Raw genomic sequence first — 20,613 nt, forward strand, 5'->3', positions numbered from 1 at the left:
GTTTATGATAATGTATGCTAAATAGCATTGCATTATATTTTTTTACAACATAAAAATAAAAAACAACAACCATACACTTAATTTTGGGGGAAATTGGGGCACATTTGGAAAATTAACCAGAGATCTTTGGGTAATTTTTGGAGCACTAATTGCTTCTGTGAACTCACGGTAGCAATATCCAACCACTTGTAATGGCTGATTATTTATCGTGCGACAGTAAACTGGCGAATTTGTCAGGAAAAAATCTATAAACTATGGGCACGATCCGATATACGGCGCAGGTTTCGGCGCAAGCGTGGAAACCTGCACCGCCCATAGTTTCACCTCGCACATCGAGCTATCACATATACAGCGCCGACAGTTGCTAAAGTGCCGTAAGTCGGACAAACTAGCGATGTCCAGAAATAAGCATAAGTACAAATTTCTGGAGTCGCCAGTGACTTACGGCACTTTAGAAACTGCCGCCGCCTAAAAAAAAACTAACTAAAATATTAAATCTCCCGTTACTGTCTAACATGCCTCCCAAAAATAGCCCGGCATGTATACCCCTCTATCCGCAATCCCCCCTCTCACTCCTAACAATAAATGTATTAACCCCTAAACCGCTGCCACCTATATTATATGTATTACCCCTAATCTGACCCCCCTACACCGCCGCCACCTATATTAACCCCTAATCTGATCCCCCTACACCGCCGCCACCTATATTAAATATAATCTGACCCCCTACACCGCCGCCACCTATATTAACTATATTAACCCCTAATCTGATCCCCCTACACCGCCGCCAGCTATATTAAATATATTAACCCCTAATCTGAGCCCCCTACACCGCCGCCACCTATATTAAATTTATTAACCCCTAATCTAATCCCCCTACACCTACATTAAATATATTAACCACTAAACCTAAGTCTAACCCTAACACCCCCTAACTTAATTATTATTGAAATAAATCTAAATAATATTAATATTATTAACTAAATTATTCCTATTTAAAACTAAATACTTACCTATAAAATAAACCCTAAGATAGCTACAATATAATTAATAATTACATTGTAGCTATTTTAGGGTTAATATTTATTTTACAGGTAACTTTGTATTTATTTTAACTAGGTACAATAGCTATTAAATAGTTAATAACTATTTAATAGCTACCTAGTTAAAATAATTACAAAATTACCTGTAAAATAAATCCTAACCTAAGTTACAATTACACCTAACACTACACTATCAATAAATAAATTAATTAAATAAACTACAATTATCTCAACTAAAATACAGTTAAATACACTAAACTATATTACAAAAACAAACAAATACTAAATTACAAAAAATAAAAAAAGATTACAAGAATTTTAAGCTAATTACACCTCATCTAAGCCCCCTAATAAAATAAAAAAGCCCCCCAAAATAATAAAATTTCCCTACCCTAAACTAAATTACAAAAGTAATCAGCTCTATTACCAGCCCTTAAAAGGGCCTTTTGTGGGGCATTGCCCCAAAGTAATCAGCTCTTTTACCTGTAAAAAAAAAGAACAATCCCCCCCCTCCATTACAACCCACCACCCACACACCCCTACTCTAAAACCCACCCGATCCCCCCTTAAAAAAATCTAAGTCTAACCCCCAAGTGGTCCTTACCTGTCCTGAAGACCGGCGGAGAAGGTCCTGTTCCAGGCGGAGAAGTCTTCTTCCAAGCGGCGACCTCTTCTTCTTCCAGGAACCAGCCGGCGCGGAGCGGAGGAGTTGAAGACCGATGACCGCGGAGCTGAAGACCGTCCACTCTGGAACTGAAGACCGGCCACACTGGAACTGAAGGTCGGCGACGCTGGAACTGAAGACTGCGGAGCCATGGAGCGTGGAGGATCCTCTTCATACAATCTCCACCGTACACTGAATAGGAATTCAAGGTACGCGATTAAAAATGTCGTCCCTTGAATTCCTATTGGCTGATTTGAGCCTTCAAATTCAAATCAGCCAATCGGATGAGAGCTACTGTAATTCCATTGGCTGATTTGAATAGCCAATAGAATAAGAGCTACTGCAATTCTATTGGCTGATTTGAATAGCAAATAGAATTACAGTAGCTCTTATTCTATTGGCTATTTAAATCAGCCAATAGAATTACAGTAGCTCTCATCTGATTGGCTGATTTGAATTTGAAGGCTCAAATCAGCCAATAGGAATTCAAGGGACGTCATTTTTAATTGCGTACCTTGAATTCCTATTCAGTGTACGGCGGAGATCGTATGAAGAGGATTCTCCACGCTCCATGGCTCCGCGGTCTTCAGTTCCAGCGTCGCTGATCTTCAGTTCCAGCGTGGCCGGTCTTCAGCTCCGGTGTCATCGGGTCTTCAACTCCTCCGCTCCGCGCCGTCTGGTTCCTGGAAGAAGAAGAGGTCGCCGCTTGAAAGAAGACTTCTCCGCCTGGAACAGGACCTTCTCCGCCGGTCTTCAGGACAGGTAAGGACCACTTGGGGGATAGACTTAGGTTTTTTTAAGGGGGGATCAGGTGGGTTGTAATGGAGGATTGTTCTTTTTTTTTACAGGTAAAAGAGCTGATTACTTTGGGGCAATGCCCCGCAAAAGGCCCTTTTAAGGGCTGATAATATATTTAAAATAGGTGGCGGCGGTGTAGGGGGATCATATTAGGGGTGAATATATTTTTAAAATAGGTAGCGACGGTGTAGGGGGATTAGATTAAGGGGTAATATATTTAATATAGGTGGCGGCGGTGTAGGGGGATCATATTAGGGGTTAATATATTTAATATAGGTGGCGGCGGTATAAGGGGATTAGATTAGGAGTTAATATATTTAATATAGGTGGTGGCGGTATAGGGGGATTAGATTAGGAGTTAATATATTTAATATAGGTGGCGGCGGTGTAGGGGGGTCAGATTAGGGGGTAATACATTTAATGTAGGTGGCGGCGGGGTCCGGGAGCGGCGGTTTAGGGGTTAAGCACTTTATTAGGGATTGCGGTGGGGGATTGCGGTTGACAGGTAGATAGACATTGCGCATGCATTAAGTGTTAGGTTTTATTTTGCAGGCAGTTTAGGGAGTTACGGGGCTCCAATACTCAGCGTAAGGCTTACTACGCCTGCATTTTGTGGCAAGGTGAAAATGGAGTAAGATTTCTTCATTTTCGCCACGTAAGTCCTTACGCTGTATATTGGATACCAAACTGCGCGGCTTTTATATGTCAGTCTATGGGCCAAAAAACTACGGCCGAAGGGTGAAATATACGAGCGTAACTTTTATGTTACGCCGTATATAGGATACCAAACCAGTGCAAAATTTGGCGTCGCCGGCTTTTGCGTGCGACGTTGCATATCGTGTGTGGCCCCTTGTTTTCAAAATGCTGCAAGTGGCCAAAACAAGATATTTGATTTGCAGCATTGTCAGATTACATAATTTGCCTTTTGACCAAAAATAAAGCTACTATCGTCTCTTATAACTGATGCGAACAGAGTGTTTTTAACTGTGCCCCTTTAACTGTGTCCCTTTTATACATACAGGTTTAACTTTAACAATGGTGTTCGGCTACAGCTGCTGAGACTCACAGACATCAGTATAGTTTTTCTGTACCAATATATTTAAGTGTACAAGCCTTACAGTTCAGGAACACTATTGCATTATAAAATTACATTTAATTTCATGCTTTTTGCATGTTTTTTTTTTTGAAGGATTAAGGTGACATCTATATTCCCCCTGTAAAAACAATTTCAGACCATAAATGTTTGTGACACATCAGGGAATGTTTGTGAATCACTGATCTAATTGAACTGCTGTTCCTTTTTCATGCATTTGTTCACAACATTAAAAAGAAACCTATTCCCAATAGAGCATTTTGGTGTAATGAAGCAATTCTCCTGTGAGAATCTAACTGCATCTTGGACAGAAGGCCAATTTATGAAAGTATGTTGTAAAAATGTGGGGCTTTATTGCTCCTAAACAGATTAATAAAATATTTATATCATTCCCATCAATTTTTTAAATTACTTTTGTATTTAATGATTTACCGTTCCACAGATAACAACAAACATTTTTTTCGGCACTTGTTTCATCCAAAATCTCATGTTCTAGCTATAACATTAGAATAATGATATCATTATTATCATTAAAAAGACATTTCACGAGCATGTGATTCATTAATGGGATCTTCAGCACTAGATGTAAGAGGCTTGAATCTTTAAAAGGGACATTAATGTGATGTTTTTCTTTATCACATCTATAAGTGTATAAAAAAAATTATCCTTGTGAATGAGTGTTCACTTTCTGCTACCGGTGTTTGTTTTTCTAACCAACCAGCAACTGAGACTCTAGTATCAGGTGACCACAAACATGCATTTCCTGTTTTTGTTGTTGTTGTTTTTTTAACTTTCAACATGGATGATTTTACGGATCACCCACAATAAACCAGGGTTTTGGAAACAGCGATATTTACAATTTGCATGTCAAAGAACATACCTTGGCAAGATCTGCTGCCACCAGGCCACTGATTTTAATGTCGTGATCATTTACTTAGTGTTACAGTTTTGGGGATATTTCAGTGAGATTTGACACCTAATGATTAGCAAATAAGTTTAGGAAGTTCCTTTGCTAAAACCAATGAGACTTACATTGCATTAGCAGTCACTAGCAGATCGTAATTGTCAAAAAGAACAACTTCTGGTGCCTCCACGATGATGATGTAGAGAATCTGAATAGACAACATGAGAGCCAGTTTTCCAATGCTGCTGATCTGTAGGAAGACCGAGCAGGCCAGCAGGCTAAGGAGGATGCTGTAGTTAAAGTACTGTAAGTAAAAGAGAGGAGAAAATCTATATGATAATTCACAATTTATTATCCCTTTATGTGATTACTTAACCTATTGGACTGTTATTTCAAGTGTAACGTACAAACGATATTGCCTCATGTTAAAGGAACTTTAATAAAAATCTACTGATTCTTCGAAAAAATTATGCTTTTTCCTGCGCTCACTAGAAAGGCCAAAAAGCAAAATCTGTACCCTATGTTTTAAAAATGCTGCAAATTGCATAAATCAGTTACAGATGTGGCAAACATATTGGTACCCTTACATTTTAAAGTATTGGTAACACAGAAAATCATGGAGTTTGACAAGTCACAGTCCTTCTGGGAGAATGTCCTTTAGACTGACAAAACAAAAAGTAGAGCTTTTTGGCAAATCACAGCAACTCCATGTTTACAAAAGGGAAAAAAAGCTCTCAGCTCAGTGATGCTTTGGGGTTGCATTGCTGCCTCTGGCACTGGGTGCCTAGAATCTGTGCAGGGCACAATGAAATCAGAGACTATCAAGGCATTCTGTAGCGAAACGTACTTCCCAGTGCTAGAAAGCTGTGTCTCAATCACAGGTCATGGGTCCTCCACAGGGTTCAAGTCCTACAAAAAAGTGTGGGAACTCACCAAGACTTTCACCCCCTCACAATTAATATTGTTTTATATAAATGTATATATATACACTGTAATTATATGTATATAATCTATACGCTTTGGTTAATGAAAGCAAATTAAATCCAATGAAGGGTTGAATGGTTGACTTTGGGCCTGAGACTCCTACTCACAGAGTCTCACCCACTTAAGGAGCAATAGTCCTATTTCTGTTGAGGGGAGCTAAATAACCCCAATCAAGCCACACAGAAATGTAAGCACCATGTGTTCCACAGTGTGGGGTGATCACACAGCAGGACCGCTGACAGGCTAGCATTTAGTGTGTTGTAGGAAGTGTTACTGCCCATTACTAGATGATCTCACTACCTCTCTAACCGGACTGTACTTCAGCTCCTTCCACCAGCAGCAGCAGTGTTTACTGAAGCGTTTCTGTTCTCTGTCCAGAGAAAACTTAGTTCCTCCTGCAAAAATAGTGCAGGAACTCTGTTCCCATGTGTTCCCGCCCGACTTGACCCCTGGTCCTCCAGCAGGATAATGGCCCAAAACATACCTCAAAAAGCACCTAAGAATGGATGAGAAAAAAACATTACACTGTTCCAAAGTGGTCTTCTATGAGTCCAGAAACTCGCAGTTGGGAAAAGGCACTGATCAAACTTGAAAGAACTGGAGCAGTTTGCTCAAGAAGAGTGGGACAAAATCCCAGTTGAAAAGTGTAGAAATCAGAGCTGCAGAAAGTACTTGATTGTGGTTATTGTCTCTAAAGGCTGTGCTACAAAATATGATTCAAATAAGATTACCAATATTTTTTTGTCTGAGCCACACTAAAATGTTTTACTGTTTAAAGTAAATGTGAAGTCATCAAATTGAAGTTCCTAGTCTATTACATTTGAAATAATGAATGGTGGATACCAAATACTTTTGTCAGAGAAAATTTGTGCATTTTCCTAATTAAATGGAAGGTACCAATATTTTCAGCCACATTTGAATTTCATTTGCAGGTTACAGAATTTGCTTTCTGGAAGCGCGAGACATTTTTTTATACAAAATCAAGTGGCATTAAATGTCCTTTAAAGTTAGTATTAGCAATTTATTCTTTAAAGAGCTGCATAATCAGCTTTACATCTACAACATCACCAAATATGTATTATCAACTGCACAACAATAAAAAACCTTATTAACTATCGGCTAGATTACGAGTCTTGCGTTATGAGTAAAAAAACATAATTTATGTAAGAACTTACCTGATAAATTCATTTCTTTCATATTAGCAAGAGTCCATGAGCTAGTGACGTATGGGATATACATTCCTACCAGGAGGGGCAAAGTTTCCCAAACCTCAAAATGCCTATAAATACACCCCTCACCACACCCACAAATCAGTTTAACGAATAGCCAAGAAGTGGGGTGATAAGAAAAAAGTGCGAAAGCATATAAAATAAGGAATTGGAATAATTGTGCTTTATACAAAAAAATCATAACCACCTCAAAAAAGGGTGGGCCTCATGGACTCTTGCTAATATGAAAGAAATTAATTTATCAGGTAAGTTCTTACATAAATTATGTTTTCTTTCATGTAATTAGCAACAGTCCATGAGCTAGTGACGTATGGGATAATGAATACCCAAGATGTGGATCTTCCACGCAAGAGTCACTAGAGAGGGAGGGATAAAATAAAGACAGCCAATTCCGCTGAAAAATAATCCACACCCCAAAATAAAGTTTAAATCTTATAATGAAAAAAACTGAAATTATAAGCAGAAGAATCAAACTGAAACAGCTGCCTAAAGTACTTTTATACCAAAAACTGCTTCAGAAGAAGAAAACACATCAAAATGGTAGAATTTAGTAAAAGTATGCAAAGAAGACCAAGTTGCTGCTTTGAAAATCTGATCAACCGAAGCTTCATTCCTAAATGCCCAGGAAGTAGAGACTGACCTAGTAGAATGAGCTGTAATCCTTTGAGGCGGAGTTCTACCCGACTCAACATAAGCATGATGAATCAAGGATTTTAACCAAGATGCCAAAGAAATGGCAGAAGCCTTTTGACCTTTCCTAGAACCAGAAAAGATAACAAATAGACTAGAAGTCTTTCGGAAATCTTTAGTAGCTTCAACATAATATTTCAAAGCTCTAACTACAACCAAAGAATGCAACAATCTTTCCTTAGAGTTCTTAGGATTAGGACACAACGAAGGAACCACAATTTCTCTACTAATGTTGTTAGAATTCACAACCTTAGGTAAAAATTTAAACGAAGTTCGCAAAACCGCCTTATCCTGATGAAAAATCAGAAAAGGAGACTCACAAGAAAGAGCAGATAATTCAGAAACTCTTCTAGCAGAAGAGATGTCCAAAAGAAACAAAACTTTCCAAGATAGTAATTTAATATCCAGCGAATGCATAGGTTCAAACGGAGGAGCTTGAAGAGCCCCCAGAACCAAATTCAAACTCCAAGGAGGAGAAATTGACTTAATGACAGGTTTTATACGAACCAAAGCCTGTACAAAACAATGAATATCAGGAAGATTAGCAATCTTTCTGTGAAAAAGAACAGAAAGAGCAGAGATTTGTCCTTTCAAGGAACTTGCAGACAAACCTTTATCCAAACCATCCTGAAGAAACTGTAAAATTCTAGGAATTCTAAAAGAATGCCAAGAAAAATTATGAGAAGAACACCAAGAAATGTAAGTCTCCCAGACTCGATAATATATCTTCCTAGACACAGATTTACGAGCCTGTAACATAGTATTAATGACGGAGTCAGAGAAACCTCTATGACTGAGAATCAAGCGTTCAATCTCCATACCTTCAAATTTAAGGATTTGAGATCCTGATGGAAAAAAGGACCTTGCGATAGAAGGTCTGGTCTTAACGGAAGAGTCCACGGTTGGCAAGTAGCCATCCGAACAAGACCCGCATACTAAAACCTGTGAGGCCATGCTGGAGCCACCAGCAGAACAAACGAACGCTCCTTTAGAATCTTGGAAATCACTCTTGGAAGAAGAACTAGAGGCGGAAAGATATAGGCAGGATGATACTTCCAAGGAAGTGACAATGCATCCACTGCTTCCGCCTGAGGATCCCTGGATCTGGACAGATACCTGGGAAGCTTCTTGTTTAGATGAGAAGCCATCAGATCTATTTCTGGAAGTCCCCACATTTGAACAATCTGAAGAAATACCTCTGGGTGAAGAGACCATTCGCCCGGATGAAATGTTTGGCGACTGAGATAATCCGCTTCCCAATTGTCTATACCTGGGATATGAACCGCAGAAATTAGGCAGGAGCTGGATTCCGCCCATACAAGTATTCGAGATACTTCTTTCATAGCCAGAGGACTGTGAGTCCCTCCTTGATGATTGACATATGCCACGGTTGTGACATTGTCTGTCTGAAAACAAATGAACGACTCTCTCTTTAGAAGAGGCCACGACTGAAGAGCTCTGAAAATCGCACGGAGTTCCAAAATGTTGATTGGTAATCTCGCCTCCTGAGATTCCCAAACCCCTTGTGCTGTCAGAGACCCCCATACAGCTCCCCAAAATGTCAGACTTGCATCTGTTGAGATCACAGTCCAGGTCGGAAGAACAAAAGAAGCCCCCTGAACTAAACGATGATGGTCGGTCCACCGCGTTAGAGAGTGTCGTACAATCGGTTTTAAAGATATTAATTGTGATATCTTTGTATAATCCTTGCACCACTGGTTCAGCATACAGAGCTGAAGAGGTCGCATGGGAAAACGAGCAAAGGGGATCACGTCCGATGCAGCAGTCATAAGACCTAGAATTTCCATGCATAAGGCTACCGAAGGGAATGATTGAGACTGAAGGTTTCGACAAGCTGAAACCAATTTTAGACGTCTCTTGTCCGTTAGAGACAGAGTCATGGACAGTGAATCTATCTGGAAACCTAAAAAGGTTACCCTTTTCTGAGGAATCAACGAACTCTTTGGTAAATTGATCCTCCAACCATGTTCTCGAAGAAACGATACAAGTCGATTCGTATGAGATTCTGCTAAATGTGAAGACTGAGCAAGTACCAAGATATCGTCCAAATAAGGAAATACCACAATACCCTGTTCTCTGATTACAGATAGAAGGGCACCGAGAACCTTTGTAAAAATCCTTGGAGCTGTTGCTAGGCCAAACGGCAGAGCCACAAACTGGTAATGCTTGTCTAGAAAAGAGAATCTCAGAAACTGATAGTGATCTGGATGAATCGGAATATGCAGATATGCATCTTGTAAATCTATTGTGGACATATAATGCCCTTGCTGAACAAAAGGCAGAATAGTCCTTATAGTTACCTTTTTGAATGTTGGTATCCTTACATAACGATTCAATATTTTTAAATCCAGAACTGGTCTGAAGGAATTCTCCTTCTTTGGTACAATGAAGAGATTTGAGTAAAACCCCAGCCCCTGTTCCAAAACTGGAACTGGCACAATTACTCCAGCCAACTCTAGATCTGAAACACATTTCAGAAATGCTTGAGCCTTCACTGGATTTATTGGGACACGGGAAAGAAAAAATCTTCTTGCAGGAGGCCTCATCTTGAAGCCTATTCTGTACCCTTGTGAAACAATATTCTGAATCCAAAGATTGTGAATCGAATTGATCCAAATTTCTTTGAAAAAACGTAATGTGCCCCCTACCAGCTGAGCTGGAATGAGGGCCGCACCTTCATGTGGAATTGGGAGCTGGCTTTGGCTTCCTAAAAGGCTTGGATTTATTCCAGACTGGAGATGGTTTCCAAACTGATACTGCTCCTGTAGGGGAAGGATCAGGTTTTTGTTCCTTATTGACAAAAGGAACGAAAACGATTAGCAGACCTAAATTTACCTTTAGATTTTTTATCCTGTAGTAAAAAAGTTCCTTTCCCCCCAGTAACAGTTGAAATAATAGAATCCAACTGTGAACCAAACAATTTATTACCTTGGAAAGAAAGGGAAAGCAAAGTTGACTTAGAAGACATATCAACATTCCAAGTTTTAAGCCATAAAGCTCTTCTAGCTAAAATAGCTAAAGACATATACCTGACATCAACCCTAATGATATCAAAGATGGCATCACAAATAAAGTTATAAGCATGTTGAAGAAGATTAACAATGCTATGAGTATTATGATCTGTTAATTGTTGTGCTAAAGCTTCCAACCAGAAAGTTGAAGCTGCAGCAACATCCTCCAAAGATATAGCAGGTCTAAGAAGATTACCTGAACATAAGTAAGCTTTTCTTAGAAAGGATTCAATTTTCCTATCTAAAGGATCCTTAAAGGAAGTACTATCTGCCGTAGGAATAGTAGTACGTTTAGCAAGAGTGGAGATAGCCCCATCAACCTTAGGGATTTTGTCCCAAAACTCTAATCTGTCAGATGGCACAGGATATAATTGCTTAAACCGTTTAGAAGGAGTAAATGAATTACCCAAATTATTCCATTCCCTAGAAATTACTTCAGAAATAGCATCAGGGACGGGAAAAACCTCTGGAATAACTACAGGAGGTTTAAAAACTGTATTCAAACGTTTAGATTTAGTATCAAGAGGACCAGATTCCTCTATTTCTAATGCAATTAAGACTTCTTTAAATAAAGAACGAAAAAATTCCATTTTAAATAAATATGAAGATTTATCAGTATCAACCTCTGAAACAGAATCCTCTGAACCAGAAAAATCATTATCAGAATCAGAATGATGATGTTCATTTAAAAATTCATCTGAAAAATGAGAAGTTTTAAAAGACTTTTTACGTTTACTAGAAGGGGGAATAACAGACATAGCCTTCTTAATAGATTTAGAAACAAAATCTCTTATGTTAACAGGAACACCCTGAATATTAGATGTTGATGGAACAGCAACAGGTAATGGAACATTACTAAAGGAAATCTTATCTGCATTAACAAGTTTGTCATGACATACATTACAAACAACAGCCGGAGGAACAGTTACCATAAGTTTACAACAAATACACTTATCTTTGGTAGATCCAGCATCAGGCAGCAATTTTCCAGAAGTATCTTCTGATTCAGGGTCAATCTGAGACATCTTGCAATATGTAATAGAAAAAACAACATATAAAGCAAAATTGATCAAATTCCTTAAATGACAGTTTCAGGAATGGGAAAAAATGCCAATGAACAAGCTTCTAGCAAGCAGAAGCAAATAAACAATGAGACTTAAATAATGTGCAGACAATAATGACGCTCAGATTTTTTAGCGCTAAAAAAGACGCCCACATTATTTGGCGCCTAAATGCTTTAAGCGCAAAAAATGACGCCACATCCGGTGACGCCGACATTTTTGGCGCAAAAACGTCAAAAAAATGACGCAACTTCCGGCGACAGGTATGACGCCGGAAATGACAAAGAAAATCTTTTGCGCCAAAAAAGTCGCCGCCAAGAATGACGCAATAAAATGAAGCATTTTCAGCCCCCGCGAGCCTAACAGCCCACAGGAAAAAAAGTCAAATTTTAAGGTAAGAAAAATTGATTATTCAAATGCATTATCCCAAATAATGAAACTGACTGTCTGAAATAAGGAATGTTGAACATCCTGAATCAAGGCAAATAAATGTTTAAACACATATATTTAGCACTTTTTATAAAAGGGCCAACCATAGCTTAGAGTGTCACAAAAATAATACTTACTTACCCCAGGACACTCATCTACATGTAGTAGAAAGCCAAACCAGTACTGAAACGAGAATCAGTAGAGGTAATGGTATATATAAGAGTATATCGTCGATCTGAAAAGGGAGGTAAGAGATGAATCTCTACGACCGATAACAGAGAACCTATGAAATAGACCCCGTAGAAGGAGATCATTGAATTCAAATAGGCAATACTCTCTTCACATCCCTCTGACATTCACTGCACACTGAGAGGAAAACCGGGCTCCAGCCTGCTGCGAAGCTCATATCAACGAAGAATCTAGCACAAACTTACTTCACCACCTCCATGGGAGGCAAAGTTTGTAAAACTGATTTGTGGGTGTGGTGAGGGGTGTATTTATAGGCATTTTGAGGTTTGGGAAACTTTGCCCCTCCTGGTAGGAATGTATATCCCATATGTCACTAGCTCATGGACTCTTGCTAATTACATGAAAGAAAGCAGCGTTAAGCCTCATTTTTTACTACCGCTGCAATTGCGAGTCTTGCAGATTTAGGGGCACCGCACACTTTTTTGGCCGTACCGCAAATCAACTTACGCAAATTGCGTATAGTCTTTTTTCAATGGGACTTCCATAGCGCCGGTATTACAAGCTTGTCCTGGGAAGCCAAAAAGTGAGCGGTACACCCTATCCCGTCACGATTCGTAACGCATTCTAAAGTCAGTAGTTATGAGTTTTACACTACAAAGCCGTAGCATAAAACTCATAACTAAAGTGCTAAAAAGTACACTAACACCCATAAACTACCTTTTAACCCCTAAACCGAGGCCCTCCCGCATTGCAAACACTAAAATAAAAATATTAACCCCTAATCTGCTGCTCCCGATATCGCCGCCACTATAATAAACATATTAACCCCTAAACCGCCGCACTCCCACCTCCCAAACATTAGTTAAATATTATTAACCCCTAATCTGCTGTCCCTAACATCGCCGCCACCTACCTACATTTATTAACCCCTAAATCTAAGTCTAACCCTAACACCCCCTAACTTAAATATAATTAAAATAAATATAAATAAAAATTACTATCATTACCTAAATAATTCCTATTTAAAACTAAATACTTACCTGTAAAATAAACCCTAAGCTAGGTACAATATAACAAATAGTTACATTGTATCTAGCTTAGGGTTTATTTTTATTTCACAGGCAAGTTTGTATTTATTTTAACCAGGTAGAATAGTTACTAAATAGTTATTAACTATTTAATAACTACCTAGCTAAAAGAAATACAAATTGACCTGTAAAATAAAGCCTAACCTGTCTTACACTTACACCTAACCTAACTCAACAATTAAATAAATTCCCTAAATTCAATACAATTAGCTAAATTACAAAACAAAACAAAACACTAAATTACAGAAAATAAAAAACAAATTACAAGATCTTTAAAATAATTACACCTAATCTAATAGCCCACCCAAAATAAAAAAAACCCTAGCCTAAACTATACTACCAATAGCCCTTAAAAGGGCCTTTTGCGGGGCATTGCCCCAAAGAAATCAGCTCTTTTACCTGTAAAAAAAAAATACAAACAACCCCCCCAACAGTAAAACCCACACAACCAACCCCCAAATAAAACCCTAACTAAAAAAACCAAATAAGCACCCCATTGCACTTAAAAGGGCATTTAGCTCTATTGCAGTCCAAACCCCTAATCTAAAAATAAAACCCACCCAACACACCCTTAAAAAATCCTAACACTAACCCCCGAAGATCCACTTACAGTTTTGAAGAGCCGACATCCATCCTCAACGAAGCCGGGAGAAGTCTTCATCCAAGCAGCAAGAAGTCCTCAACGAAGCCAGCAGAAGTGGTCCTCCAGACGGGCAGAAGTCGGAATTAAGGTTGAAAAAATCCTATTGGCTGATGCATCTTGCCGCTTGGTTGAAGACTTCTGCCGGCTTCGTTGAGGATGAATGTCGGTTCTTCAAAACTGTAAGTGGATCTTCGGAGGTTAGTGTTAGGATTATTTAAAGGGTGTATTGGGTGGGTTTTATTTTTAGATTAGGGGTTTGGGCTGCAATAGAGCTAAATGCCATTTTAAGGGCAATTCCCCTGTCCAAATGCCCTTTTCAGGGCAATGGGGAGCTTAGTTTTTTTTAGTTAGGGTTTTATTTGGGGGGTTTGGTTGTGTGGGTGGTGGGTATTACTGTTGAGGTGGTTAGTTGTATTTTTTGTACAGGTAAAAGAGCTGATTTCTTTGGGGCAATGCCCCGCAAAAGGCCCTTTTAAAGGCTATTGGTAGTTTAGTTTAGGCTAGGTTGTTTTTTTTATTTTGGGTGGGCTTTTTTTATTTTGATAGGGCTATTCGATTAGGTGTAATTAGTTTAAAGATCATAAATTTATTGAATTTAGTTAATTGTATTTAATTTAGGGAATTTATTTAATTGTAGGGTTAGGTGTTAGTGTAACTTAGTTTACGTTTTATTTTACAGGTCAATTTGTATTTATTCTAGCTAGGTAGTTATTAAATAGTTAATAGCTATTTAGTATCTATTCTACCTAGTTAAAATAAATACAAACTTGCCTGTAAAATAAAAATAACATAATTTATGTAAGAACTTACCTGATAAATTCATTTCTTTCATATTAACAAGAGTCCATGAGCTAGTGACGTATGGGATATACATTCCTACCAGGAGGGGCAAAGTTTCCCAAACCTTAAAATGCCTATAAATACACCCCTCACCACACCCACAAATCAGTTTAACGAATAGCCAAGAAGTGGGGTGATAAGAAAAAAAGTGCGAAGCATATAAAATAAGGAATTGGAATAATTGTGCTTTATACAAAAAAATCATAACCACCACAAAAAAGGGTGGGCCTCATGGACTCTTGTTAATATGAAAGAAATGAATTTATCAGGTAAGTTCTTACATAAATTATGTTTTCTTTCATGTAATTAACAAGAGTCCATGAGCTAGTGACGTATGGGATAATGACTACCCAAGATGTGGATCTTTCCACACAAGAGTCACTAGAGAGGGAGGGATAAAATAAAGACAGCCAATTCCTGCTGAAAATAATCCACACCCAAAATAAAGTTTAACAAAAAACATAAGCAGAAGATTCAAACTGAAACCGCTGCCTGAAGAACTTTTCTACCAAAAACTGCTTCAGAAGAAGAAAATACATCAAAATGGTAGAATTTAGTAAAAGTATGCAAAGAGGACCAAGTTGCTGCTTTGCAGATCTGGTCAACCGAAGCTTCATTCCTAAACGCCCAGGAAGTAGATACTGACCTAGTAGAATGAGCTGTAATTCTCTGAGGCGGAATTTTACCCGACTCAACATAGGCAAGATGAATTAAAGATTTCAACCAAGATGCCAAAGAAATGGCAGAAGCTTTCTGGCCTTTCCTAGAACCGGAAAAGATAACAAATAGACTAGAAGTCTTACAGAAAGATTTCGTAGCTTCAACATAATATTTCAAAGCTCTAACAACATCCAAAGAATGCAACGATTTCTCCTTAGAATTCTTAGGATTAGGACATAATGAAGGAACCACAATTTCTCTACTAATGTTGTTGGAATTCACAACTTTAGGTAAAATTCAAAAGAAGTTCGCAACACCGCCTTATCCTGATGAAGAATCAGAAAAGGAGACTCACAAGAAAGAGCAGATAATTCAGAAACTCTTCTGGCAGAAGAGATGGCCAAAAGGAACAAAACTTTCCAAGAAAGTAATTTAATATCCAATGAATGCATAGGTTCAAATGGAGGAGCTTGAAGAGCCCCCAGAACCAAATTCAAACTCCAAGGAGGAGAAATTGACTTAACGACAGGCTTTATACGAACCAAAGCTTGTACAAAACAATGAATATCAGGAAGAATAGCAATCTTTCTGTGAAAAAGAACAGAAAGAGCAGAGATTTGACCTTTCAAGGAACTTGCGGACAAACCCTTATCTAAACCATCCTGAAGAAATTGTAATATTCTCGGTATTCTAAAAGAATGCCAAGAAAAATGATGAGAAAGACACCAAGAAATATAAGTCTTCCAGACTCTATAATATATCTCTCTGGATACAGATTTACGAGCCTGTAACATAGTATTAATCACAGAGTCAGAGAAACCTCTTTGACCAAGAATCAAGCGTTCAATCTCCATACCTTTAAATTTAAGGATTTTAGATCCTGATGGAAAAAAGGACCTTGAGACAAAAGGTCTGGTCTTAACGGAAGAGTCCACGGTTGGCAAGAGGCCATCCGGACAAGATCCGCATACCAAAACCTGTGAGGCCATGCCGGAGCTACCAGCAGAACAAACGAGCATTCCTTCAGAATCTTGGAGATTACTCTTGGAAGAAGAACTAGAGGCGGAAAGATATAGGCAGGATGATACTTCCAAGGAAGTAAAAATGCATCCACTGCCTCCGCCTGAGGATCCCGGGATCTGGACAGATACCTGGGAAGTTTCTTGTTTAGATGAGAAGCCATCAGATCTATTTCTGGAAGTTCCCACATTTGAACAATCTGAAGAAATACCTCTGGGTGAAGAGACCATTCGCCCGGATGCAACGTTTGGCGACTGAGATAATCCGCTTTCCAATTTGTCCATACCTGGGATATAAACCGCAGAGATTAGACAGGAGCTGGATTCCGCCCAAACCAAAATTCGAGATACTTCTTTCATAGCCAGAGGACTGTGAGTCCCTCCTTGATGATTGATGTATGCCACAGTTGTGACATTGTCTTATCTGAAAACAATGAACAACTCTCTCTTCAGAAGAGGCCAAGACTGAAGAGCTCTGAAAATTGCACGGAGTTCCAAAATATTGATCGGAAATCTCACCTCCTGAGATTCCCAAACCCCTTGTGCCGTCAGATACCCCCACACAGCTCCCCAACCTGTAAGACTTGTATCTGTTGAGATTATAGACCAGGTCGGAAGAACAAAGAAGCCCCCTGAACTAAACGATGGTGATCTGTCCACCATGTCAGAGAGTGTCGTAAAATCGGTTTAAAGATATTAATTGAGATATCTTTGAGTAATCCCTGCACCATTGGTTCAGCATACAGAGCTGAAGAGGTCGCATGTGAAAACGAGCAAAGGAGATCGCATCTGATGCGGCAGTCCTAAGACCCAACATTTCCATGCATAAGGCTACCAAAGGGAATGATTGTGACTGAAGGTTTTGACAAGCTGATATCAATGTTAAACTTCTCTTGTCTGACAAGGACAGAGTCATAGACACTGAATTTATCTAGAAACCTAAAAAGGTTACCCTTGTCTGAGGAATCAATGAACTGATTGGTAAATTGATCCTCCAACCATGAACTTGAAGAAACAACACAAGTCGATTCGTATGAGATTCTTCGAAAATGAGAAGACTGAGCAAGTACCAAGATATCGTCCAAATAAGGAAATACCAAAACCCTATTCTCTGATTACAGAAAGAAGGGCACCGAGAACCTTTGAAAAAAATTCTTGGAACTGAGGCTAGGCCAAACAGTAGAGCCACAAAACTGGTAATGCTTGTCTAAAAAGAGAATCTCAGACACTAAAAGTGATCTGGATGAATCGGAATATGCAGATACACATCCTGTAAATCTATTGTAGACATATAATGCCCTTGCTAAACAAAAGGCAGGATAGTCCTACAGTAACCATCTTGAATGTTGGTATCCTAACATAACGATTCAATAATGATAGATCCAGAACTGGTCTGAAGGAATTGACCTTCTCTGGTACAATGAAGAGATAAAATAAAACCCCAGCCCCTGTTCCAGAACTGGAACTGGCATAAATACTCCAGCCAACTCTAGATCTGAAACACATTTCAGAAATGCTGAGCCTTGCTGTGTCAACTGGGACACGGGAAAGAAAAGAATCTCTTAGCAGGAGGCCTTAACTTGAAGCCAATTCTGTACCTTTCTGAAACAATGTTTCTGAAACCAGAGATTAAGAACGGAATTGATCCAAATTTCTTTGAAGAAAACGTAATCTGCCCCATACCAGCTGAGCTGGAATAAGGGCCGCACCTTCATAGATACTTAGGAGCTGGCTATAGGTTTCTATAAGGCTTGGATATATTCCAAACTGGAAATAGTTTCCAAACAGATACCGCTCCTGAGGATGAAGGATCAGGCTTTTGTTCCTTGTTGTGAGGAAAGGAACGAAATGATTATTTACCCTGGAAAGAAAGGGAAAGCAAAGTTGACTTAGAAGACATGTCAGCATTCCAAGTTTAATCCATAAAGCTTTTCTAGCTAAAATAGCTAGAGACATATACCTGACATCAACTCTAATGATATCAAAAGATGGTATCACCAATAAAATTATTAGCATGTTATAGAATAATAATAATGCTATAAAATTATGATCTGTTACTTGTTGCGCTAAAGCTTCTAACCAAAAAGTTGAAGCTGCAGCAACATCCGCTAAAAATATAGCAGGTCTAAGAAGATTACCTGAACATAAGTAAGCTTTTCTTAGAAAGGATTCAATTTTCCTATCTAAAGGAACCTTAAATGAAGTACTATCTGCCATAGGAATAGTAGTACATTAGCAGGAGTAGAGACAGCCCCATAACCTTAGGGATTTTTGTCCCAAAAAACTCTAATCTGTCAGATGGCACAGGATATAATTTGCTTAAACGTCTAGAAGGAGTAAATAAATTACCCAAATTATTCCATTCCCTGGAAATTACTTCAGAAATAGCATCAGGGAGATAAAACACTTCTGGAATAACTACAGGAGATTTAAAAACCTTATTTAAACGTTTACATTTAGTATCAAGAGGACCAGAATCCTCTATTTCTAATGCAAATAACACTTCTTTAAGTAAAGAACGAATAAATTCCATCTTGAACAAATACAAAGATTTATCAGCATCAACCTCTGAGACAGAAACCTCTGAACCAGAAGAACCATTATCAGTATCAGAATGATGATGTTCATTTAAAAATTCATCTGAAAAAAAGAGAAGTTTTAAAAGACTTTTATGTATACTAGAAGGAGAAATAACAGACATAGCCTTCTTAATGGATTTAAAAAATAAAATCTCTTATGTTATCAGGAACACTCTGAAAATTAAATGTTGACGGACAGCAACAGGTAATGTAACAGTACTAAAGGAAATTTTATCTGCATTAATAAGTTTGACATGACATGCAATACAAATAACAGCTGGAGAAACAGATACCAAAAGTTTATAGCAGACTTAGCTTGGTAGCTCCAGCACTGTGCAGTGATTTTCCTGTAGTATCTTCTGACTCAGTTGCAACGTGGAACATCTTGCAATATGTAAAAGAAAAAAACAACATATAAAGCAAAATTGATCAAATTCCTTAAATGACAGTTTCAGGAATGGGAAAAAAATGCCAGTGAACAAGCTTCTAGCAACCAGAAGCAATAAATAATGAGACTTAAATAATGTGGAGACAAAAATGACGCCCATATTTTTTAGCGCCAAAAAAGACGCCCACATTATTTGGCGCCTAAATGCTTTTGGCGCCAAAAATGACGCCACATCCGGAACGCCGACATCTTTGACGCAAAATAACGTCAAAAAATGACGCAACTTCCGGCGACACGTATGACGCCGGAAACGGAAAAGAATTTTTGCGCCAAAAAAGTCCGCGCCAAGAATGACGCAATAAAATGAAGCATTTTCAGCCCCCGCGAGCCTAACAGCCCACAGGGAAAAAAGTCAAATTTTTGAGGTAAGAAAAAATATGATAATTCAATGCATAATCCCAAATATGAAACTGACTGTCTGGAAATAAGGAAAGTTGAACATTCTGAGTCAAGGCAAATAAATGTTTGAATACATATATTTAGAACTTTATAAATAAAGTGCCCAACCATAGCTTAGAGTGTCACAGAAAATAAGACTTACTTACCCCAGGACACTCATCTACATGTTTGTAGAAAGCCAAACCAGTACTGAAACGAGAATCAGTAGAGGAAATGGTAAATATAAGAGTATATCGTCGATCTGAAAAGGGAGGTAAGAGATGAATCTCTACGACCGATAACAGAGAACCTTATGAAATAGACCCCGTAGAAGGAGATCACTGCATTCAATAGGCAATACTCTCTTCACATCCCTCTGACATTCACTGCACGCTGAGAGGAAAACCGGGCTCCAACTTGCTGCGGAGCGCATATCAACGTAGAATCTAGCACAAACTTACTTCACCACCTCCCTTGGAGGCAAAGTTTGTAAAACTGATTTGTGGGTGTGGTGAGGGGTGTATTTATAGGCATTTTAAGGTTTGGGAAACTTTGCCCCTCCTGGTAGGAATGTATATCCCATACGTCACTAGCTCATGGACTCTTGTTAATTACATGAAAGAAAAACCCTAAGCTAGATACAATGTAACTATTAGTTATATTGTAGCTAGCTTAGGGTTTATTTTATAGGTAAGTATTTAGTTTTAAATAGGTATTATTTAGTTATTAATAGTAGGTTTGATTTAGATTTAATTTAATTATATTTAAGTTAGGGGGTGTTAGGGCTAGACTTAGATTTAGGGGTTAATAAATATAGTATAGTGGTGGCGACGTTGGGGTGG

General features: G+C 38.5%; 1 protein-coding gene across 4 annotated transcripts in view; it reads right to left on the reverse strand.

Annotated features, from left to right (window-relative positions):
• The window catches only part of ADCY6 (adenylate cyclase 6), a 591,281-nt gene that overhangs the window by 83,468 nt on the left and 487,200 nt on the right, over nucleotides 1-20,613 (reverse strand). For all 4 annotated transcript variants that reach the window (XM_053708058.1, XM_053708057.1, XM_053708056.1 and 1 more), the window contains exon 17: nucleotides 4,631-4,806. In XM_053708058.1, coding sequence (XP_053564033.1) covers nucleotides 4,631-4,806 — 176 coding nt within the window. The remainder of the gene's footprint in view (nucleotides 1-4,630; nucleotides 4,807-20,613) is intronic.

Source organism: Bombina bombina, chromosome 3 (assembly GCF_027579735.1).
Source record: "Bombina bombina isolate aBomBom1 chromosome 3, aBomBom1.pri, whole genome shotgun sequence".
Classification (NCBI taxonomy): domain Eukaryota; kingdom Metazoa; phylum Chordata; class Amphibia; order Anura; family Bombinatoridae; genus Bombina; species Bombina bombina.